This window comes from Zeugodacus cucurbitae, chromosome 6, assembly GCF_028554725.1.
Source record: "Zeugodacus cucurbitae isolate PBARC_wt_2022May chromosome 6, idZeuCucr1.2, whole genome shotgun sequence".
Lineage (NCBI taxonomy): Eukaryota > Metazoa > Arthropoda > Insecta > Diptera > Tephritidae > Zeugodacus > Zeugodacus cucurbitae.
In genome coordinates this window covers 64,127,937-64,152,740 of record NC_071671.1, presented here as the reverse complement: position 1 = coordinate 64,152,740, position 24,804 = coordinate 64,127,937, and the positions used below count along the sequence as shown (strand labels likewise).

General features: G+C 36.2%; 5 protein-coding genes and 1 long non-coding RNA gene across 9 annotated transcripts; 5 read left to right on the top strand and 1 right to left on the bottom strand.

The window, feature by feature from the left end:
* Positions 1 to 101: 101 nt before the first annotated feature.
* LOC105209350 (putative inorganic phosphate cotransporter) lies at positions 102 to 4,387 on the top strand. The gene is made up of 4 exons (XM_011179720.3): positions 102 to 965; positions 1,170 to 1,306; positions 1,373 to 2,452; positions 2,504 to 4,387. Exons 1-4 carry the CDS (start codon positions 788 to 790, stop codon positions 2,684 to 2,686), a joined length of 1,578 nt encoding a protein of 525 aa, XP_011178022.1. The 5' UTR covers positions 102 to 787; the 3' UTR covers positions 2,687 to 4,387.
* Positions 3,953 to 4,586, top strand: LOC128922458 (putative inorganic phosphate cotransporter). The gene is made up of 2 exons (XM_054232936.1): positions 3,953 to 4,387; positions 4,455 to 4,586. Exons 1-2 carry the CDS (start codon positions 3,953 to 3,955, stop codon positions 4,563 to 4,565), a joined length of 546 nt encoding a protein of 181 aa, XP_054088911.1. The 3' UTR covers positions 4,566 to 4,586.
* A 1,861-nt stretch (positions 4,587 to 6,447) lies between these two features.
* LOC105209351 (putative inorganic phosphate cotransporter) lies at positions 6,448 to 8,440 on the top strand. The gene is given in 4 exon segments (XM_054233456.1): positions 6,448 to 6,619; positions 6,834 to 6,970; positions 7,034 to 8,113; positions 8,174 to 8,440. Coding segments are annotated over 4 exon segments (1,437 nt in total). The 5' UTR covers positions 6,448 to 6,582; the 3' UTR covers positions 8,357 to 8,440.
* Positions 8,441 to 9,469: 1,029 nt separating this feature from the next.
* LOC114803643 (sialin-like) lies at positions 9,470 to 13,681 on the top strand. Of its 3 annotated transcripts, none has more exons than XM_054233459.1 (5): positions 9,488 to 9,642; positions 9,851 to 11,968; positions 12,065 to 12,201; positions 12,265 to 13,350; positions 13,429 to 13,681. In XM_054233459.1, exons 2-5 carry the CDS (start codon positions 11,950 to 11,952, stop codon positions 13,585 to 13,587), a joined length of 1,401 nt encoding a protein of 466 aa, XP_054089434.1. In that variant the 5' UTR covers positions 9,488 to 9,642; positions 9,851 to 11,949; the 3' UTR covers positions 13,588 to 13,681. The 3 variants fall into 3 exon arrangements, with proteins under 3 accessions (XP_054089433.1, XP_054089434.1, XP_054089432.1); XM_054233457.1 differs by having other exon boundaries at positions 9,490 to 9,642; positions 9,851 to 11,986; XM_054233458.1 differs by lacking the exon at positions 9,851 to 11,968 and having other exon boundaries at positions 9,470 to 9,642.
* Positions 13,682 to 16,501: 2,820 nt separating this feature from the next.
* On the top strand, positions 16,502 to 23,358 carry LOC105209354 (putative inorganic phosphate cotransporter). Of its 2 annotated transcripts, none has more exons than XM_054233452.1 (5): positions 16,502 to 16,674; positions 16,752 to 16,888; positions 16,991 to 18,070; positions 18,154 to 19,780; positions 19,843 to 21,079. In XM_054233452.1, the coding sequence occupies exons 1-4, from the start codon at positions 16,548 to 16,550 to the stop codon at positions 18,313 to 18,315; spliced, it is 1,506 nt and encodes a 501-aa protein (XP_054089427.1). In that variant the 5' UTR covers positions 16,502 to 16,547; the 3' UTR covers positions 18,316 to 19,780; positions 19,843 to 21,079. The 2 variants fall into 2 exon arrangements, with proteins under 2 accessions (XP_054089427.1, XP_011178026.1); XM_011179724.3 differs by lacking the exons at positions 16,502 to 16,674; positions 16,752 to 16,888; positions 16,991 to 18,070 and adding exons at positions 21,689 to 21,825; positions 21,889 to 22,968; positions 23,050 to 23,358 and having other exon boundaries at positions 19,543 to 19,780; positions 19,843 to 21,618.
* A 266-nt stretch (positions 23,359 to 23,624) lies between these two features.
* LOC128922537 (uncharacterized) lies at positions 23,625 to 24,584 on the bottom strand. The gene is made up of 2 exons (XR_008471757.1): positions 23,901 to 24,584; positions 23,625 to 23,680 (listed from the first exon to the last, which is right to left on the bottom strand). It is a non-coding gene; the product is annotated as an uncharacterized LOC128922537 (long non-coding RNA).
* Between the last annotated feature and the right edge of the window lie 220 nt (positions 24,585 to 24,804).

Sequence of the window (24,804 nt, the reverse complement as noted above, 5' to 3'; positions counted from 1 at the left end):
ATTGAAAAATAGTTTGAAAGGTCGATGCGAAATTTTTCCACCACATATCTTAGAAAGCTAATAATTCTTGTGAAATCAAATTAGTTCGATATTATGCCCAGAACTGTTGAAAACATATAATTAGATATGAGCTAAATCTGCAAAATTTGGAAATGGTAATCCGTAAAATGGATTTACTTCCGGGATAGAATTTTTAGCTTCGTTGTTGAACAGAGCTTTAAAAGTTTCATTAGTCGATAAGGTATGTCAATGCGCTGACCTTTCTGTGTTAGTTATAATATCAGGTCGCTATTTTTATGAGGTCACTACGTATGATTCACACATAAATATTTCGGGCTATCGCGCATATTTTCGCTTTCTTCGTATTAATCCATAATCACAAACATCCATAACAAACAAAGTGGGTTGTTCGTAATTACATCGATTTATAAGAATTGAAGAGCACTTATAAATTTAAAAGAAATATATATATATATATATATATATACACTTAAGAACACAGTAAAATAAAAAAAAAAATTCGATTGTTCAATAATCCAATAATTAATTGAAAGCTTTAATAAAAAATTGTAATCAAAACTCCTTAGATATAACATCAAATTTTTATTAGGTTTTAATCCCAAATACTAATTAATTTTAAAATTGTCTAATTAAAGTAAATAATAAATATGTCAATAGAAGTTTAAAAAATATTTAATGTGATTTTTTTTAATAAAATGATAATTTTAATTTTTATGAACTACCCTAACTCTACTACAAGAAATCGTACTTAACAAGCGCTTTGAAAATGTCTTATACTGTTAGATGTTTCTCAGACCTCGAACAGTCAACTTGTTTTCTTACTGTGACAAGGTTAATCCAATTATTAGTGCTTTTTGAAGTTTTAGCTCAGTGGTCTTACAACGGTGTATCAAAAATTTTATATAGAATGGAAACTAATGTGATAGATAATGCAAAATCTAAAGGTTTGTAAATATATTTCATAAATACATATATTTACTCGAAAAAAATAAAATAAAATTTGATCATAAATATACATATATAAAAAAATAGATATTTATAATAATACAAGAAATTATATTAAAAATTATTAGTGATTGATTATTTGAAAATAAAAAATCGAAAGAAAAAAACGTTTAGTTATTTAAAAATATTTCCCTGAATTTTAGCACCGCTCTTCGGCGCTCGTCATGTACAGTGTATTCTTATATTTTTGGGACTGTCTGCTGCGATGACGCAACGAGTAAACCTATCGGTTGCAATAGTGGCAATGATGGATAAGAATTCCACAAACTCCGATTTTGAGGTGAGAAAACAACAAAAACAAAACAAAAATTTAATAACTTGCCAAATTTTTAACTTTTTTCCGAAGGAATACCAATGGTCTGAGAAAACAAAATCTTACCTACTCAGCAGTTTCTTTTGGGGTTATTTCGTAACACAAATACCGGGTAGTCAGTTGGCGCACAAATTTGGTGGTAAAATAATTCTCCTTTGTAGTGTAGCACTGACCGGACTCCTGGCTTTACTCACACCGCTGAGCGTGCGTTTGGGTGACTGGCAACTGCTCTGTGCGCTACGAGTGTGTCAAGGTCTCATACAGGCTAGCACCTTTTCAGCGATACATACGTTGCTCTCAAAATGGATACCAGCCGAAGAGCGTGGCTCTCTTGGCACTTTTTGCTACACTGGTTTGCCATTTGGTAGCATATTGATCATGTTGGTTAGCGGTTGGATCGCATCCTCTTCATTCGGTTGGCCGGGTATATTTTATTTCTCCGGTTTATACAGCATAATTTGGGGGTTGGTCTGGTATTTGGTTGGCGCAAGCGCACCCAGCGATTGTAAATGGATGTGTGAGGAGGAACGTTTATTTATTGAAGCGGCGCTGGTGACATCGGCGAAACCGGAACATGAGAATACGCCCACAAAAACACCTTGGTTGAAGATACTCACATCTGTGCCTTTCTGGGTAATTTTGGTGGCGCAGAGCAACTACGCTTGGGGTTTTTGGACAATGCTAACGGAAATACCCTCGTACATGAAGGGCGTACTTGGACGGGATATCAAGAGCAATGCACTTATGTCTGCAACACCTTACCTGGCTAATGTGCTCTTGACATTTGTATTTTGTGTTTTAGCCGATTTTCTGATCAAGCGTGGCTACACGAGCGTCAATACCAGTCGTAAGCTGTTCAACACCATCGGTTTCTGGGTGCCCGTAGTGCCGATCATACTACTCGGTTATATGCGCGCTGATCAGAGTGAGTTGGCACTAGCGTGGCTTATTATTGCTGTTGGTGTGAATACAAGCGCAAATTTGGGTTTCCTCACCAATCATATTGATCTATCACCCAATTTTGCTGGTATCCTAATGGGCGTAGCTAATTGTGCGGCAAATGTAATGAGCTTATTGGCACCACTAACGGTGGGCTTCATCGTCACAGATGCGGTTCGTATATTTTAATACTACTATAACTACTATTAACTGCTTAAATTACAGAAAAATGTACACCAGTGGCGTATCGTGTTCTACATCGCCAGTGGCATGTACTTTATTGGCAATTTATTGTTCATATTGTTTGGCCAAACGAAAATCCAAGCCTGGAACTATCCCAAGCCAAGATGGGAAGAACGCGACCATATACAATTCGAAGCAATCAAAATGGAAAATGAGGAAATGTGAAAATTCGTGTTTATTTTTTCTTCGTAACGATTTATTTATTGTCAATTGTATTTAATTTAAAGTATTTTTATACTTACGCAAAATATTGCGTCAGAGTAAAAAGATTAATGATATCTAGAAATCAAATATTATATAAAGATTTTCAAATCTTGATCAATATGTAAAATATCTTAGCAAAATTTTGTGAACGTATAATATTTCATATATTATAACTTGGTGGCAAAACTAGGTGTAATCGATCCACGAATAACCATAGAAATTCTCATTGTTTCAGGGGACGTTACATCGAACATGTTGGTCGAATGGCTAGTTATCTTAATAAAACGGCCACAATATGAATTCTATAGTATTGAAACCGGTTTAGCCTAACCATAATATACTTAATATAATGATTTCCGCCCCTCCGATTGAATTTTCCGCATAAACATAAATTAAATTTCGTTCTCTTCGCTGAGTTTATATCGTCTATACTTCTGGATATAATATTTTGAAAAGCGTTTTTTATATATTTCTTTCCACACCACTAAGATAATGCTAGTATGTTTGAATTTGATATAAATATCTCGGACAAGAACGATCATATCATATATAGGAGTCACCGAAACTAACAAAGTGGCATCTTCTATATGGCCTCTCCTGGTACAAATACTACCTGATGATCAGTTGGCTCATATTTAGGGTAGTAAAATTATGATGCTGCTTTGTATTAAGTCTTTCCTTTGTATTAAGTCTTCAGAAATGACATACAACTACAGTCATCGTAGACTAAAGCATGTAGCACATATACCAACCGCATAAACTGATCCCCGCTATGTTATTTATCGAACTTTTCGACCAGAGCATAATACACAATTTAAAATGTTTCTATCGATGTAGAATTCTCAATAAGTTTCTCTAATTCGTATTGAGCTGAACATTAAATATGATATTACACTTATGGACTGCATAAATTGGCACCATCGTCGGCGTCGTAATAAAGGCCGTCAGCGGTGCGATAGCCTGATCGTCACTGGGTTGGCCAGGTATTTTCTATATTTCCGGTTTAGTAAGTTTGCTATGGGTTGTTGTATGGTACTTTGTGGGCGCTAGCACACCTGCTGACTTCAAATGGATCAGAAATTATACATTGAGTCGTCATTGGTGACGTCTACTAAACCAGAAGAGGAACGTGTGCCAACAAAGACGCCTTGAGTTTAGATAATCACAGCGGTGCCCTTCTTAGTCATTCTAATTGCACAAAGCGCCTTCGCTTGGGGCTTTTGGACGATGCTCAAACAAATCCCCTCGTACATGAAGAGTATACTAAAACAAGATATCAAAAGCAATGCACTCATGTCGGCGCTACCGTATCTCGTTAATATGTTCTTAACTTTCGTTTTCTGCGGCCTAAATGACTTCCTTATCAAACACAATTACATAAACATACGCACAAGTCGTAAACTTTTCAATACCATCGGTTTCTGGGAACCGGTATTGCCACTCATATTCCTGGGTTATCTGCGCGAAGACCAAAGTAATTTGGCCGTTGGCTCACTTGTCATATTGATCGGTGTAAATTCGGCTGCTTATTTGGGCTTCTTGACCAATCACATTGATTTGTCGCCAAACTTTGCTGGCATACTAATGGGTGTGGCTAATTGTGTGGCGAACTACATGGGCGTGGTAGCACCCTTACTGGTGGGCTTCATCGTCACGGATTCGGTAAGCAATACTTTATATATACTATATACATATATATTTCGAACATGTGGTGTTTTTGTAATTTTAGAAAAACGCTAATCAATGGCCTTATATTCAGTATAACCGCTGCCTTTTACTTTGTGGAGAAAGCAGTATACTAAGCCAAGTATTACGTATTTATTATATATTTCTAGTATAATATTTTGCGAAATATTTGCTGGATTTATGCACTGTAAAGTGCTGATGTCATTAGTTAATTGTAGTGTTATAAGTCTTGACTAAGTTGACTCTCATAGCTTTTAGAAAGTTATGAAATATTGTGTTAAGCTACAAATCTCAAAGAGTATTAAAAATATATATAAATTTATTTTTGTTTTGTCATTAGTCTTTTGACCTTCTTTAATTACTTGCATTAATTACAGCGTGATTAGTGAAAAATATTTTGAAATCAGCAGAGTGATTTATGTGCTTGATTTATGAAGTAGATGTCGATGTAAATTTATTACGGAGTAATTCTGCTAATTACTAGCAATTCTATTTGCATTTATTGCGGTAGGAAGTGTTAATATTTTGCACGGAAATGAATTAGCCTAAATCACTGTGGGAAAATAGTGAAAGCTCGATGTAAAAAAAAATATCTTATTGGCGTTTCAGACAACCTCTTAATGGAGTCAATTAAGAAGTTTGGCTGAGTAGGCAATTTGTTAATTGACTAAATTAGGCGTGGTTTGAAACAACGATTGTATTAATATCAAATTGCGAACGTTATAGCAGAAATGGTACGTAACTACTTATTCGTCATGGGTTTGAAACACGGCTAAGCAAGAGCAAAAGTAATAGAAGTTGTTTGGAGCAACCGGAAATCTATTATATTTATATTTATATTCATTCAGAGTATGCATTCTTTCATATCAAGTCTTCAGTAAGGATATACAAGTAAATCATTGTAGAATTGAAGAATGAAGCATCGATATCGGTTAGCGAAACATTTTTATAGGGTCCACCATATACATATATTAGAAAGCTAATAATTCTTGAAAAATTCAATAAGTTCGATATTCTATAGTATTAGCCACAGAAAGGTGTATAATTTTTCCCTTTTTCATATATTTGTCGAAAAATTTTAAATGGACGAGAGCATAATTTGCAAAATTGTGAAATGGTAAATTGATTTTACAGATTATTCATTTCATTTCCGAGATGAAATTTTTAACTACGTTGTTGAAGTGGATAATGTATGTAAATCCGTCCCCTTTTTGTTTTTGTTGTAATTTATTTTTAAATTGCTTTCTGAGGTCATCACGTATGATTCTAGCGGTATTATAGCTAAAATTAGCGCCATCTTCAGAAGATCGAACTTCTTTGCAGTTAATTGTATTAATCCCTATCAACATACGGTCATATCTACAACCTTTGAGGGTGTCTTAACAGTATACGTATGGGATAAGTATGATATTAAAATAATAGGGCTCATCAGTCACGCCCCTTATTAAGATATTAGGTGTGAAATCCTCACGTAAAAACACTGGTAAGCACGCATGTAGATATGATAAAATATTATCTCACAAGCAAGGCGTCATAAATAATAGAAAATCCCTGCATTCTTAAAGCACTCTTGCGTCTGTTATGAAACACAAAGTATTTGCCTATAAATGAATAAATAATGATATGGCAAACTGTAAATACTAAGAGTTCCTGTATAAGCTATGTATATAGTTGGATGTGAAGTGGGTTGTTCGTAACTTCATAGATTTATAAAAATTGAAGAGCACTTGTAAATGAAAAAAATATATAAAAACACAGTGAAAAAAATTAATTTTGATTGTTCAATAATGCAATGATTAATTGAAAGCTGCAACAAAGAAAAAGCTTTAATACAATCGAATTTTTATTAGGTTTTAATCCCAAATATTAATTAATTTTAAAATTGTCTCATAAAAGCAAATAATAAATGTGTCAACAGAATTTTAAAAAATATTTAATGTACATCTTTATTAAAATAAAATGACAATTTTTTTATTTTGATGAACTACCCTAACTCTACTACTAGAATCCGTTCTTAGCTGGCTCTGAAAATATCTTACATTGTTAGATGTTTCTCACACCTCGAACAGTCAACTTGTTTTCTTACGGTGACAGTATTAATCCAATTATTAGTGCTTTGTGAAGTTTTAGCTCAGTGCTCTTACATTGGTGTAATAAGAATTGAATATAAAATGGAAAATAAGGTGATAGATAATACAAAATATAAAGGTTTGTAAAAATATTTCATAAATACATATATTTACCCGAAAAAAATAATAAAGTTTTATCATAGAAGTAATGAGACTCACGATATATAATATATAAAAAATACATAATTAATAAAAGAAATCATATTATACATATTCAATGATTGAATATTTGAAAATCAAAAATCGAAAGAAAAAAATTATTTAGTTATAAAAATATTTTCTTTGAATTTTAGCACCGCTCTTTGGCGCTCGTCATGTACAGTGTATTCTCATATTTCTGGGGCTGTCTGCTGCGATTACGCAGCGTGTAAATCTCTCGGTAGCGATAGTGGCAATGATGGATAAAAATTCGACAAACCCCGATTTTGAGGTGAAAAAACAACAACAAAATTTAAATAAAATAACTTCCCGTTATTGTAACTTTTTTCCCCAGGAATACGAATGGTCCGAGAAAACAAAATCTTACCTACTCAGCAGTTTCTTTTGGGGTTATTTTGTAACACAAATACCAGGTAGTCAGTTGGCGCACAAATTTGGTGGTAAAATAATGCTCCTCAGCAGTGTAGCACTGAGTGGCCTCTTGGCTTTACTCACACCGCTGAGTGTGCGTTTGGGTGACTGGCAACTGCTCTGTGCGTTACGTTTGTGTCAAGGTCTCATACAGGCTAGCACCTTTTCAGCGATACATACGTTGCTCTCGAAATGGGTACCTGCCGAGGAGCGTGGCTCTCTTGGCACCTTTTGCTACACTGGTGTGCCTTTTGGTAGCATATTGATCATGTTGGTTAGCGGTTGGATCGCCTCCTCTTCATTCGGTTGGCCTGGTATATTTTATTTCTCCGGCTTGTACAGCATAATTTGGGGCTTAGTCTGGTATTTGGTGGGCGCAAGCGCACCCAGCGATTGTAAATGGATGAGTGCGGAGGAACGTTTGTTTATCGAAGCGGCGCTGGTGACATCGGTGAAACCGGAACATGAGAAAACGCCCACAAAAACACCTTGGTTGAAGATACTCACATCTGTGCCTTTCTGAGTACTTTTGGTGGCGCAGAGCACTTACGCTTGGGGCTTTTGGACAATGCTAACGCAAATACCGTCGTATATGAAGAGCATATTGGGACAGGATATCAAGAGCAATGCACTTATGTCTGCAACACCTTACCTGGCTAATGTGCTCTTGACATTTGTATTTTGTGTCTTAGCCGATTTTCTTATCAAGCGTGGCTACACGAGCGTCAATACCAGTCGTAAGCTATTCAACACAATCGGTTTCTGGGTGCCTGTAGTGCCGATCATATTACTAGGTTATATGCGCGCTGATCAGAGTGAGTTGGCACTAGCGTTGCTTATTATTGCTGTTGGTGTGAATACGGCCGGTTCTTTGGGTTTCCTCACCAATCATATTGATCTATCACCCAATTTTGCTGGTATCCTTATGGGCGTAGCTAATTGTGCGGCAAATGTAATGAGCTTATTGGCACCATTAACGGTGGGCTTCATCGTCACAGATGCGGTTCGTATATTTTAATAGATGTTATACTATTGTAACTACTACTAACTGCTTTAACTACAGAAAAATGTACACCAGTGGCGTATCGTGTTCTACATCGCCAGTGGCATGTATTTCATCGGCAATTTATTGTTCATCTTGTTTGGCCAAACGAAAATCCAAGCCTGGAACTATCCCAAGCCAAGATGGGACGAACGCGATCATATACGATTCGAAACCATCAAAGGGGAAAATGAGAAAGTGTGAAAATTCCTGCTTAGTTTTTTATTCGAAATGATGCATTTATTGTAAATTCTATTAAATTTAGAGTATTTTTATATTCTCACAACATATTGCACAGTGTAAATTTTTTAATGTGTTCACGAATGTGTAATGTTATCTAAGGATTGTCAATTATCCGCGTAGACTTTATAAATCCCAACAGGAAAAAGTCTAATGTTGTGGGATCACACGATCTTGGTGGTCAGTCGATCGGCCCAAAATGTGAAGTCTATTGATTGATGCGATATGTGGGAAGTGGCGCCGTCTTACTGAAATAAAATGTCGTCGAGATCACGAACTTCAATTTCAGGCATCAAATAGTCGGCTATCATGGCGCGTTAACGATAGATGATTATGTTCTCCCCACGGTGTACACCCTCAGCTACGAAAGGCCATTGAAAAAAGTATCTCTACTTAGATCAGCCGTTATAAAAATTTTCGTATGTATTGATTGATTATCTAGCCTTCGGAGACGGCATAAAACTAAACAATGTAGATTAAAAGAAGCTGAACAGACAATAACCGCATAAAGTGATCATTTGATTTTTTTTATAAACACATCGTTGATAAAGATGAGATTATAAGTCATAAGTAATTGCCGTTAACGGTTAATGCACATCTGCACTATCTACAACCATTAAAAGTGTCTTAATGCTATACGTAGAAAGTATATTTTCTTAATTATCTGCAATCATATCATATACAATAATAAACCAACAAGTTCATTTAGTATTCTTGAGTAATTTATGGAACGTACAGTATTTGCATTATTATCTGATTATTATCTGGTAAATTTTAAGAACTAACTGTAGGAACTGTAGACACATAAACTCATATTTGCATATGAACATGTCAGTTGAAGTTGTTCGAAAGAATTTAAATTAGCGAAAATTAAAGGTGTACTTATGAGGAATACCAGAATAAAAGTTCATTATAATTTTACAAACTTCTATTAGAACTTGAAGTTTGTTTTTAGGAAGAACGAATAACTAACCATTTTCTTAGTAATATAAAAGTGTACAATAGAGAAATCGACTTGAAGTGATCTTTGAACCACCCTAACACTAACAACACCGTTATGCTATATATTAACTTCAAAAAAATTACACCGCTAGATGTTTTCCACATCTCGATCAGTCAACTTGTTTTCTTACAGTGACCGTGTCAGTTCAATAATTAGTGCTTTGTGAAGCTTCAGTTCTTTTCTCACATTGTATTAACTACTCGATAAAAAATGGAAAATAATCGTATAAGAGATAGTGAACATAAAGGTTTGTAAAAGTAAATAGCATAAAGCTTACTTTTTTGTAAAAAAATTTAGAACTTTCGAGAGAAAAATTATTTAATAAAAATCTCTATTCATTAAAGCAAAGAAGTCCAAAAGAAAAATATCGATGCATTCAAAGAAATCGTGTTATGCATTTAAGTCAATATTGAAAATCAAAATTCTTTCCTAAAAAACATTTCTATAAATTTTAGCTCCGCTTTACGGCGCTCGCCATGTACAGTGTACTCTGATATTTCTGGGACTGTCTGTTGCAGTAATACAGCGTGTAAATCTCTTGGTGGCGATCGTGGCAATGACGGATAAGAATTCGACAAACCTCGATTTTGAAGTGAGAAAATAACAGAATCTCCGCAGGAATACGAATGGTCAGAGCAGACAAAATCTTACCTGCTGAGCAGTTTTTATTGGGGTTATTTCGTTACACAAATACCGGGCAGTCAGTTGGCGCATAGATTTGGTGGTAAAATAACACTTCTCTGCAGTGTAACTTTGAGTACAATTTTGGCTTTACTCACACCGCTGAGCGTGTGTTTGGGCGACTGGAAGCTGCTCTGTGCGCTACGAGTGTGTCAAGGTCTTATACAGGGCACCATCTATCCATCAATATGTACGCTACTCTCGACATGGGCGCCATCTAAGGAGCGCGGTTCAATTGGTAATTTTTGTTACGCTGGTGTGCCTTTTGGTAGCTCAGTGATTATGTTGGTTAGTGGTTGGATTGCCATATTTTCTTTGGGTTGGCCGGGTATATTTTATTTCTCCGGCTTACTCAGCATTATTTGGGGTTTGATTTGGTACTTGATAGGCGCCAGCGAGTGCAAATGGATGAGTGAAGAGGAGCGTATGTTCATTGAAGCCACACTGGTAACATCGGCTACCACCAAATCATGAGCATGAGCATGCTCCCACAAAAACACCTTGGTTAAAGATATTCACATCTGTGCCTTTTTGCGTGCTATTGGTGGCACAGTGCTCTTTCAATTGGGGTTTTGTGACAATACAAATGGAAATACCTGCGTATATGAAAAGCGTACTGGGACAGGATATCGAGAGCAATGCACTCATGTCTTCCGCACCTTATTTGGCCAATATGTTATTGACATTTGTATTTTGCCTTTTAGCCAATTTTCTGATTAAGCGTAGCTACACGAATGTCAATGCCAATCGTAAGCTGTTCAGCACTATATACATCGCCAGTGGCATGTATTTCATTGGCAATTTAGTGTTCATCTTGTTTGGTGAGACGAAAATCCAAGCCTGGAACTCAGTGGAACGAGCGCCACCACATTCTGTTCGCGATCATCAAAATTAAGAATGATAAAGTCTGAATTTTTCCCATATTTTACTTATATAATATGGGCAGTATTTGTAAATTCTCGTTATATGTTGTAAATAGTAATAGATGTTGTAATTGTAAATAGATAAAGTGTTATTTCGCTAAAGATAAACATCAGTAGTACTTTAGTTTATTAGAGGATACGGTAGGTCCGAATGTATATTGAAAAAAAATTTACATATCAGGAGTAGTAACTCAACTAATTTCAACCGCTGTATTTTTATGCGCCGCACTATATCTAAATCGCCGAAGAGCTCATACAGCTCGTCATTCCAACGAATCCCGCAGTCGTCTACGCGTAGCGGGCCATAAATCATTCGGAGGACGATCCTAAGGAGGTCTCTTCTTTATCGGTCCATGCTTCCGCGCCATACATCAGAACGGGTATGTTGAGTGACTTAGAGAGCGTTACTTTGGTTTTGCGAGAGAGGACTCTGCTTTTCCATTGCCTACAGTGTCCGTGATAGCACCTTTTGGCAAGAGTGATCCTCCAATTGATTTCGTGTCTGTCGTCGTTGTTTGAGTTTATGGTGGAACCTAGATAAACGAAGTGTTAACTGAAGAAGAAGTTATTCGAAACATAGCTAAATATGAAAAATTCAAAGTTATGGAAGACGTTTGTTTAAGAACTGTTAATATAAAACATAATTGTGTGACTATTATGGGTGTCTTAAAATATACTTTCTTAATTATCTGCAATCATATCATAAACAAAAGTATACCAAAGAATTCGTTTAGTACTCTCATTTCATTAAATTATTATTATATGACAAATTGTAAAATCGTTCCTACAGAAGTTAGATAGAAAGGCAATGAAATTAGCAGAAGGTACACAACTTAAAAAAAAAAGCTTATACTATTAGATGTTTTCCACATCTCGATCAGTCAACACAATTTTAAGTGCTTCGTGTAGTTTCATTTCTTTTCTAACGGTGTGCCAACAACTCGATAAAAATGGAAAATACAGAGATAGGTGATAATGAATATAAATGTTTGTATTAAGAAATAAATAGCAAGAAGCTAACTTTTTTTTTAAACTTGCTTTACTAAATATATCCTTTAACTGTAGCACCGCTCTTCGGCGCTCGACATGTACAGTGTATTCTAATATTCCTGGGACTGTCCGCTGCGTACATACAGAGAGTAAATCTCTCCGTAGCAATAGTAGCAATGATGGATAGGAATTCGACAAATCCCGACTTTGAGGTGAGAAAACAATAAAAAATTAGAAACATAATAACTTGCCACAATTGTAACTCTTTACCGAAGGAATACCAATGGTCTGAAGAGACCAAATCTTACCTCCTCAGCAGTTTCTTTTGGGGCTATTGCATAACACAAATACCGGGCAGCCAGTTGGCGCACCGATTTGGTGGTAAAATAACACTTCTCTGCAGTGTAACTTTGAGTGCAATTTTGGCTTTACTCACACCGTTGAGCGTGTGTTTGGGCGACTGGATGTTGTTTTGTGCGCTACGTTTTTGTCAAGGTCTCACACAGGGTAGCACATACCCATCGATACATACGTTGCTCTCGAAATGGGCACCAGTCGAGGAACGCGGCACACTTTGTACGTTTTGCTACACTGGCGTGTACTTTGGTACCTTAGTGAGCATGTTGGTCAACAGTTGGATTGCCATATCCCCCTTGGGTTGGCCAGGTATATTTTATTTCTCCGGCTTATTCAGCTTAATTTGGGGTTTGAGTTGGTACTTGGTTGGCGCAAACGCACCCAGCGAGTGTAAATGGATGAGTGAAGAGGAGCGTATATTCATTGAAGCCACACTGGTAACATCAGCTAAACGGGAGCTTGAGCAAGAGCATGCTCCCACAAAAACACCTTGGTTGAAGATACTCACATCGCTGCCTTTCTGGGTGCTATTGGTGGCACAGTGCACCACCTGTTGGGGATTTATTATAATAATGACAGGAATACCTTTGTACATGAAAGGCATACTGGGACAGGATATTAAGAGCAATACACTTATGTCTTCCGCACCTTATCTGTCTTGTATATTCTTGACATTTGTAGTTTGTGGTTTAGCGAATTTTCTAAATAAACGTGGCTATACGAGCGTCAATACCAGTCGTAAGTTGCTCAACACTATCGGTTTATGGGTGCCCGTAGTGCCGATCATATTACTCGGTTATATGCGCTCCGATCAGAGTGAATTGGCACTGGCATTGCTTATTATTGCTGTTGGTATGAGTGCCGCCTGCAATTTGGGGTTTCTTACCAATCATATTGATTTATCACCCAATTTTGCTGGTATCCTCTTGGGCATAGCGAATTTTTTAACGGGTATTATAAACTTTTTAGCAACTCTAACGGTGGGTTTCATCATCACAGACGAGGTTCGTATTCTTATAAAAATTCTAATAAATCCCCAATCTAAAATCATTATTCATTACCTCACTTCTTCCTCTTTATAGAAAAATGTACATCAGTGGCGTATCGTCTTTTACATTACCGGCGGCATGTACTTCTTTGGAAATTTATTGTTCATCCTGTTTGGCCAGACCAAAATCCAAGCCTGGAACTCAGTAAGGCGATCACCATATGCGATGCGCAATTATCAGAGTGAAGAATGAAACACTATACACTATTTTTATACATTCACAATATGTTGCGCTGTTTTAATTTGGTTAGAGACATTATGCAATATACGCCCGAACTATGTACACAGTTTACTTAGAATTACTATTTTGAGCTTTCTAACGGTTTGTCTTCAACTAATGCCAAAGCGTCCAAAACTCCTTCATTATATTTCTTTAAACTATTTTATTTCGATGGGTAACTGTTGAAAGCTTTTGCCTGATAGAGCTCTTGTGCGCACAAAAGAAACCCTGAGCTCCGTGGCATAAAATTACAAATTAGATATACCGTTATCTTGCTAAAGGAACACGCCAGTATTGCTTTATTATACTAACGCAACAAAGTTGCTGTAAGAGTATTTTGCTCACATAATGTTCGATATATAGGTTTTTGGTTTGCGTCATTTTGTGGGCGTGGTAATGGTTCGATTTTGCCCATTTTCGAAAGCAACCTCCTCAGGGTGCCAAGGAAGTTTAAGATATCTTAAAATCGGGTCATAACTTTTCCTAGATTTGTAGCCCTACAATGAGTAAAATCGGTTCAGGAATAACCACAGCTCGCTTATGTTATATATGATGATTTTCCTTATTCTATTTTACTTTATGCCTAATATATGTGTTGAATTGTGTTACCTTTATAAAATTACATCAATAAATTGCGAGAGTATAAAATATTCGGTTGCACCCGAACGTAGCCTCTACTTACTTGGAATACGTATTTTTTTTTGCAATCCGTACATATGTACAATAGTAGTAAATGGCTATTCCCATCACACTTCCCACATGACCATTTAGTCATTCCAACTGATGTTTCTTCTTCCGAAAGTACTGTAATTGTATCCATCTATTCCTAAAAAACTTGATTTCTTCCAAAAAGGCGGCATATTTAGCATCCATCAATCAGACACCAAAGGTAATCGTGTGCCTCTTCGGGTATCGGGAAGTAAATAAATAAAAATGTATATAAATCTACATTTTATAGTTCTTAGAAAAATTGTAAGTTTTAATGAAAATTTCTATAATTCGAAGTCTCTCTATATCGAAGTTATTTTGTGGATTATGGAGATTCGAATTAGGGAAGTTCAACTGTATTTTCAAATATGTAGCATTCTTTATTACCCTCTGAACATTAGATAAGCTCGTCTTAACGCCACCATTTGTCCTGATGTTAATGGTCGAATCATAGAAATTGTAAGCTTCTGTCAAAATTGCTCGATTATAAGCATCTGAAATACCAAATTTTTAACAAGAAATGGCATGTAACCGTTTTTTATACTCTCGGAACAAAGTTGCTTAAGAGAGTATTATAGTTTTGTTCACATAACGGTTGTTTGTAACACCCAAAACTAAACGAGTTACATATAGGGTTAGATATACCAAAGTGATCAGGGTGAAGAGTGGAGTTCAAATCCGGATGTATGTCTGTACGGCCGTCCGTCCGTCTTTGCAAGCTGTAACTTGAGTAAAAATTAAGATATTTTGATAAAACTTGGCACACTTGTTTCTTGGCACCATAGGTCCACAAAATGGCAAAAACCGAAAAAATATAAAGTGTCATAACTAAGTCATAAATAAAGTTATAAAAGTAACAAAGGATCGAACTAGGAAGGGGTATATCCGGATGTAATTTTTTTGGGGAAGTAGGCGTGGACCCGACCCTACTAAGTTTTTTGTACATATCTCGTAAACTAGTTGAGCTATGTCAACCAAACTTTCTAGAATCGTTTCTTTAGGTACTACCTTATACAGTCCAAAAATGTAGGAAATCGGATTATAACCACACCCACCTCCCATGCAAAGGTTATGTTGGAAACTACTAAAAATGCAGTAAGGTAAAACACCAGAAATCTAAAATTTCATTATAAAGAAGGTACAGAAGGACTCCACCCAAATTGGTATACAAAATTTTAAATGGGTGTTGCTCCGCCCACTTATGGGTCAAAAACCATATCTCCGAAACTACTCGACCAATATTAATGAAATTTGGTTTGTAATATTTTCATTGCATCCCAATGATATAATATGAAAATATGCCAAATCGGTTCACAAACACGCCCTTTGAAGTCGATCTGAATATCTTTACAATATATAAAGTAAGCACAAAAGAAGATATCGGAACAGAACTTTGCGCAAATACTACATTTATAGTGTGGCAGCCTCTTTCTAAAAATCGCCGAAATCGGACCATAGGTTTTCAATAAATCGTACATGAGGACAATCGATGCTTCTAACCTAAAATTAGGGTTTCCAACTTTCAATGCAATTTATATAATATATATGACGAATATGTGGGTCAAATTGTGTATTATATAATATAAATAAAGTTAAATAAATAAATTGCGAGAGTATAAAATGTTCTTTCACAACCGAACTTAGTTCTTCCTTACTTGTTCTATATTGCAGTTACTTAAAGCTATTCATAAATTTCGATTATTGCTTTTTCTTCGACCGATAGCGATTTCCTTTTACCCATATTAAACCAACTACAGCACTAGAGCAGTACAAATCATTTGTTCTTCGAACTCTGAAATATGATACAAATTGACGTGACATTCTTATCGTATGGCCACTTAACCAGAGACCCTTCATACAACGGAATGGTTTGTAACATAACTACCCATCCGTTATGGGTTCGAAACACGGCTAAGCAGGCTCCAAAGCTATAGAAGTGATTTGGTTACGGAAACTGCTGGTGTAAAAAATAATTATGTGACTTTATGGGTGTCTTAAAATATATTTTCTTAATTATCTGCAATCATATCATAAACAAAAGTATACCAAAGAGTTCGTTTAGCACTCTTGAGTAATTTATGTATGAAACGTAAGGTTTTTGCTCATTTAAATAAATTATTATTATAAGGCAAATTGTAAAATTCAATTGTTCCTACAGATGTTAGATAGAAAGGTATAGAAATTAGCAGAAGGTACATAACTTAAAAAAAAGTTAATACTATTAGATGTTTTCCACATCTCGATCAGTGAACACAATTTTCTGTGCTTCGTGTAGTTTCATTTCTTTTCTAACGGTGTGCCAACAACACGATAAAATGGAAAATACACAGATAGGTGATAATGAATATAAATGTTTGTATTAAGAAATAAATAGCAAGAAGCTAACGTTTTTTAAAATTTGCTTTAATAAAAATATCCTTTAACTGTAGCACCGCTCTTCGGCGCTCGACATGTACAGTGTATCCTAATATTTCTGGGACTGTCAGTTGGGTACGCACAGCGAGTAAATCTCTCCGTAGCAATAGTAGCAATGATGGATAGGAATTCGACAAATCCCGACTTTGAGGTGAGAAAACAACAAATAACATTTTAAAAATATAATAACTTTAAACAACAAATAACATTTTAAAAATATAATAACTTTAAACTATTGTAATTCTTACCGTAGGAGTATCAATGGTCGGAGGAGACAAAATCATATGTGCTTAGCAGTTTCTTTTGGGGCTATTGCATAACACAAATACCGGGCAGTCAGTTGGTTCACAGATTAGGTGGTAAAATAACACTACTTTGTAGTGTAGCATTGAGTGCAATCTTGGCTTTACTCACTCCGATGAGCGTGCACTTGGGCGACTGGAAGCTGCTCTGTGCGCTACGAGTGTGTCAAGGTCTCATACAGGGTAGCACATTCCCATCGATACATACGTTGCTCTCGAAATGGGTACCTGCCGAGGAGCGTGCCTCTCTTGGCGCCTTTTGCTACACCGGTGTGCCGTTTGGTACCTTATTGAGCATGCTGGTTAGTGGTTGGATTGCCACATCCTCCTTTGGATGGCCGGGTATATTTTATTTCTCCGGCATATTCAGCTTAATTTGGGGTTTGATCTGGTACTTGGTTGGCGCAAAAGCACCTAGCGAATGCAAATGGATGAGAATAGAGGAACGCATGTTCATTGAAACCGCGCTGGCAACATCGACCAAACCGGAACCTGAGCATGCAGCCACAAAAACACCTTGGTTGAAGATATTCACATCTGTACCTTTTTGGGTGCTATTGGTGGCACAGTGCTCTTTCAATTGGGGTTTGGTGACAATACAAATGGAAATACCTTCGTACATGAAAGGCGTACTTGGACAGGATATCGAGAGCAATGCACTCATGTCTGCCGTACCTTATCTGTTTAGTTTATTCTTGACATTTTTATTTTGTGTTTTAGCCGATTTTCTGATTAAACGTGGCTACACGAGCGTCAATACCAGTCGTAAGCTCTTCAACACTCTCGGTCTGTGGGTGCCCGTCGTACCGATCATACTGTTCGGTTATATGAGCGCCGATCAGAGTGAGTTGGCATTAGCGTTGCTTGTTATTGCTGTGGGTGTGAATTCGGCCAGCTATTTGGGTTTCCTCACTAATCATATCGATCTATCACCCAATTTTGCTGGTACCCTCATGGGCATAGCTAATTGTGCAACAAATATTATTAGCTTATTAGCACCACTGACGGTGGGCTTCATTGTCACAGATACGGTTCGTATGTTTATAAAAAATGATTATATATCTCCTACCTATTAACTTGAAATATTATTTCTTTTAACGCATTTTGATTACAGAAAAATGTTTACCAGTGGCGTGTGGTGTTCTACATTGTCGGTGGCATGTACTTTATTGGCAATTTATTGTTCATCTTATTTGGTGAAACGAAAATTCAATTCTGGAACTCAGTGGAACGAGCGACACCACATACTGAGCGAAACAATCAAAATGAAGAATGACGAATGGAACAGATATTTTCTAATTCTTGTATTTGTATAATATATATAGTAGTTGTTTACTCTCGAAATATGTTTTACAAAGTGTAAAAATTTTGTTGATCAAGATAAAGCGTTATTTCGCTAAAGACAAACGTCGTGGTAGTACTTTATTTTATAGTAAAGATTGTTTAGTAACAATCATGCATTTATATTGGTATGAGAAATGGATACAATTTTCAATTTCATCTGATCCGTGCAATATATACAGCAATATCTTCGAGCGATGAAGATATCAGAATACACCTGTAACAATTAGTGGTCCCGTTTGTCTAATAAATAATCAGATGACTTTTTTAACACACCACAACCCGAATGTAATATGACTGACTTTAAACCGAAAATACCATAAATCTCTCCGATATCTTAATGAAATATCATTACTTTGGTTGAGTATATTGCAGTATATTATAAGGTGGTAAAAATAATTTTTTTGCGACGTTTCTTACCACAGCATTAATGTAATTTTGCTATAAGTATATTGAGCAAAAGTATTTCCATAATTTATATGGATTCAAATGTATAGTACCAGCAAAGTCTCAGGTGTCCATCCTGGAGCTATTTCTTGACACGAAAACCTGTTTCTGGCGTTCCTAAGGGTGGTCCAAGGTTTGCTGAGGATTCGCACTTTCCTCTCATTTTCTATATGTTTGGGAAATTGTGACAGTTCATAAATGAAGCCAATATTTTGAGTCGAAGTTTTCGAGGAAAATGTGGAACTTCTACAACGGAAAATTGTTTCTCGATCGAGAATAGATATCACCGCTGCCTTTAAATTTATTACAAATTTGCTATTCATCCTGTTCGGTCAAGTCAAAATCCAGAAAAGGAATTAACCCAAAGTGTCTCACTAACAAATAGAACACGTCAAATTCGAGCCAGTTAATGACAAGAAAAATGTATACTAAAGCTCAGCATTACGTTTTTATATTAATATTATAATATTTGTACGGAATGTTTACCTGATTTATGCACTGTATGAAAGTATATTTTCTTAATTATCTGCAATTATATCATAAACAAAAGTATACCAAAGAGTTCGTTTAATACTCTTAGGTAATTTATGAAAACTAAAATATTTGCTCATTTCAATAAATTATTATTATATAGGAATTGCAAAAACTAATTGTTCCTAAAGAGGGTACATAGATAGGTACAGAACAAAAGCACAAGGTACATAACTCAAAAAAAAAGTTTACACAGTTAGATGTTTTCCACATCTCGATCAGTCAACTTCTTTTGGAGCGGTCTTTTTTAAATTATAAATTTAAAAATGGTTTATTTAATTGTAGCAACGCTCTTCGGCGCTCGTCATGTACAGTGTATTCCAATATATCTGGGACTGTCTGCTGCGTTCACGCAGTGAGTAATTCTCTCGATAGCGATCGTGGCAATGATGGATAAGAATTCAAACAAACCCTACTTTGAGGTGAGAATAAAATATTATTAGATTCTATAATTATTTGTCATAACAATATAATTTTTCCGAAGGCATACCAATGCTAGGAGAAGACAAAATCTTAACTGCGCAGCATTTTCTTTTGGAGCTATTGCATAACACAAATACCGGGTAGTCAGTTGGATCACAAATTTGGTGGTAAAATAATTCTTCTTTGTAGTGTAGCACTGACCGGACTCTTGGCTTTACTCACACCGCTGAGCTTGCGTTTGGGCAACGGGAAGCTGCTCTGCGCGCTACGAATGTGTCCAGGTCTCATATAGGGTAGTACCTACCCATTCATACATAATTCGCTATCGTAATGGGCGCCGACCACCCTTTTTGGTAGCTCACTGATCATGTTGGTTAGCAGTTGGATTGCCATATCCTCCATGGGTTGGCCGGGTATATTTTATTTCTTCGGCTTACTCGTTATAATATTGAGTTTGATCTCCCACAAAAACACCTTGATTGAAGATACTCACGTCTGTGCTTTTCTGGGTGCTATTGGTGGTACAGAGCACTTACGATAGGGGCTTTTGGACTATGTTAACGTCTTCGTACATGAAGAGCATTCTGGGACAGGATACCAAGAGCAATGCACTTATTGTCTTCCGCGCCTAATCTGTCTAGTTTATTCTTGACATTTGTATTTTACATTTTAGCCGATTTTCTAACTAAATGTGGCTACACGAGCGTCAATACCAGTCGTAAGCTGTTTAACACTATCGGGTGCCTGTAGTACCGATCATACTTCTCGGTTATATGCGCGCTGATCAAAGTGTCTTGGCACTAGCGCTGCTTATTTATTATGTAATTTGGGCTTCCTCACCAATCATATCGATCTGTCACCCAATTTTGCCGGTACCCTCATGGGCATAGCTAATTGTGCAACAAATATTATTAGCTTATTAGCACCACTGACGATGGGCTTCATTGTCACAGATATGGTTCGTATGCTTATAAAAAATGATTATATATCTCCTACCTATTAACTTGAAACATGACTTCTTTTAACGCATTTTGATTACAGAAAAATGTTCACCACTGGCTTGTGGTGTTCTACATTGTCGGTGGCATGTACTTCATTGGCAATTTAGTGTTCATCTTGTTAATCTGCGCTTCATCAGATTAACTATGAAATCCACTGGCTATTGAAATACCTCTGGTTTATTTATTTTTTGATTTAAAGAGACTTAGCCAACTTCTTTAATTTCGAAATTAATGGCGGCAATTAATGAATACATTTTCAATTAAATAAAACAATATTTTTGGGTTCCTACTTTTCAATATTTAGTAATTATCATTTCTATCATATATAATTTTTCCGCTAAAACTAAAAAAATATAGCAAAACTATATAACGGGATCTTGTTATCTCTACTACCTTAACCAGAGACTATTCATACAAAACAATAGTGTGTAACGTAACTATATATCCATTACGGGTTCTAACCTAACTTTTATAGGTGTCCTAAAACATACTTTCTTAATTATGTGCAATCATACCATAAAGAAAAGCAAACCAACGAGTTCATTCAGTACTCTTAGGACATTTGTGAAACGTAAAGTATTTGTTCATTTAAATAAATTTTATATGGCATATTGTAAAAACTAATACTTTCTACAGAAGATACATAAAATGTACAGAACTTAAACAAAATTTACATTATTAGATGTTTTCCACATCTCGATCAGTCAACTTGTTTTGGTGCGGTGATATAGTCAACCCAATTTCTGGTGCTTCGCGTAGTTTCACTCATTTCTAACGGTTGGCCAACAAGTCGATAAAAATGGAAAATACACGGATATTTGATAATGAACATAAAAGTTTGTATTGATAAAGAAATAGCTAACTTTTCTTTAAATTTGCATTGATAAAAATTTCCCTTAATTGCAGCACCTCTCTTCGGCGCTCGTCACGTACAGTGTTTCTTAATATTTCTGGGACTTTCTGTTGCGTTCACGCATCGAGTAAATCTCTCAGTAGCGATCGTGGCAATGATGGATAGGAATTCGACAAACCCCGACTTTGAGGTGAGAATACAATAAAAAATTAGAAACATAATAACTTGCCACAATTGTAACTCTTTACCGAAGGAATACCAATGGTCTGAAGAGACAAAATCTTACCTACTCAGCAGTTTCTTTTGGGGCTATTGCATAACGCAAATACCGGGCAGTCAGTTGGCGCACCGATTTGGTGGTAAAATAACGCTACTTTGTAGTGTAGCATTGAGTGCAATTTTGGCTTTACTCACACCGCTGAGCGTACGTTTGGGCGACTGGAAGCTGCTCTGTGCGTTACGAGTGTGTCAAGGTCTCATACAAGGTAGCATATACCCATCGATACATACGTTGCTCTCGAAATGGGCACCAGCAGAGGAGCGCGGCACACTTAGCAGCTTTTGCTACACTGGCTTGACTTTTGGTAGCTCACTGATCATGTTGGTTAGCGGTTGGATTGCCTCCTCTTCATTCGGTTGGCCAGGCATATTTTATTTCTCAGGTTTACTCGGCATGATTTGGAGTTTTGTCTGGTATTTGTTTGGCGCTAGCACACCCAGAGAGTGCAAATGGATTAGTGAAGATGAGTGTATGTTCATTGAAACAGCGCTGGCAGCATTGACGAAACCGGAGCATGAGAATACGCCCCCAAAAACTCCTTGGTTGAAGATACTCACATCTGTGCCTTTCTGGATACTTTTGGTGGCACAGAGTACTTATGGTTGGGGCTTTTGGACTATGCTAACACAAATACCTTCTTACATGAAGGGCGTACTTGGACGGGATATCGAGAGCAATGCACTCATGTCTTCCGCACCTTATCTTTTTAGTTTATTCTTGACATTTGTATTTTGTGTTTTAGCCGATTTTCTAATTAAACGTGGCTACACGAACGTCAATACCAGTCGTAAGCTGTTTAACACTATCGGTTTCTGGGTGCCCATAGTGCCGATCATACTACTCGGTTATATGCGTGCCGATCAAAGTGTGTTGGCACTAGCGTTACTTATTATTACTGTGGGTGTGAATACGGCCTGTAATTTGGGTTTCTTCACCAATCATATCGATCTATCACCCAATTTTGCTGGAATCCTTATGGGAATAGTTAATTGTGCAACCAATATTATGTGTTTACTAGCACCACTGACGGTGGGCTTCATCGTCACAGATGCGGTTCGTATACTTTTATATATGCTTATAAATCAGCCACCAATTAACTTTTTCATTGTGTCTTTTCACTCACTGCGATTGCAGAAAAATGTACTTCAGTGGCGCATCGTGTTCTACATTACCGGAGGCATGTACTTCATTGGCAATTTATTATTCATCTTGTTTGGTCAGACCAAAATCCAAGCCTGGAACTCATTGGAACGATCACCATCATAATCCGTTCGGAACCATTAAAATGAACAATGAGGAATTGTTGAATTTCTACTTATGTGTAGTATTTTTATACTTCCGCAACTTGTTGTATTTGAGTATAACAGTTTTGTTGACTGAACGGTTATTTGTAAGACATAAAATTCGTAGAGTTGAATAAAGCGTTATCTCGTTAAGAAAAAACGTCAGTTGTATTTAATTTTGTAGTAGATATGTGGTACGGTATATGTGATTTTTATTGGAACGAGAAATGGACAGAAAGGAAACTTTTCTGCTAATTTCAACAAAAAATTGGTATGCCGCCACGCCTTCTTTTCATATAGCAGAACTTTAAATTCCTTCTGATTCCTTCAACCGACAATATATATAGCAATCCTCGGTGAATATGTCCGAATAAAATTTTCTACGTCGTCGGATTATTTTTTATAGTCTCAAATCGTATAATATAGTTACGCAATAATTAGGGCTGACTTTTGACCGAAAATACCATAAATCTCTGCGATATCTTAAAGAGATTGGAAATCCTTTTTGTTGATTATATTTCAGTTTATCATACGATGGTAAAATTTAGAATTTTTAGAATTTTCTTTCCAAAGCATTCAGGCATTGAATATAGTGATTTTGATGTAATTATCGTGTACAAGCCGAATTAGATAAATTATATTGATAGTCTAGTAGCCTATTCTGGAGATATTTTTTTAAACGAAAATCTGTTTTTGGCGTACCTAAGAGTGGTCCAAGGTTTGCTGAAGAGTCGTACTTTCTTCTCAATTCACACGTTGCTCTCAAGGTGGATGCCGACCGAGGGACGTAGATCGATTGGCACATTTTATCTCAATGGTGGTGCTATAGCGTCCTCCTCACTAGGTTACCGGGTCATTTTCTATATTTCTGTTTTTAGCTGAGTGTGATTTGTTGTCAGTGAACTCCTTCTAAACGGCTGAACTGATTTTAAGCATTTTTTTGTGTGTTTTCAGGTGCATTCGAGTATGGTTTATTTTTACACTTCGCTCCAATTTAACTTGCTTATATAATCAATTTTAAATGTATGGAATATTGTTGGTTTTAGAATGTATTATACTGGATTCGGCAGACTGCTGTAGGTCGTAGTATCGAATGTTCCAATGTATTTAATGTGGTCTGCCACCACATAATTTACGAAATTGTGTCTCGAGACCGTTCATAAACTGAAGCGACTATTTCAGGTCGAAGTTTTCGAGGTAAACGTGGAACTTCTACAACGGTAAATTGTTTATCAATCGCGATTTTTGCTATCCATCCTGTTCGGTTAAACCAAAATCCAGAAATGTAGTTATCCCAAGGATTCGCAGCAATGTGATGTGTTCTATTATCAAATTCGAGCCAGTCAATGTCGAAAAAAATGTAAACTAAAGCTCAGCATAACGTATTATAATATTTGTACGAAATGTTTGCCTGATTTATGCACTATATCAAAGTAGATTTTCTTAATTATGTGCAATCATATCATAAACAAGAGTATACCAAAGAGTTTGTTTAGTATTCTTGGCTAATTTATTTGACGTAAAATATTTGTTCATTTCATTAAATTATTATTATAAGGCAAATTGTAAAATTGAATCTTTCCTACAGAAGTTTGATAGAAAGGTA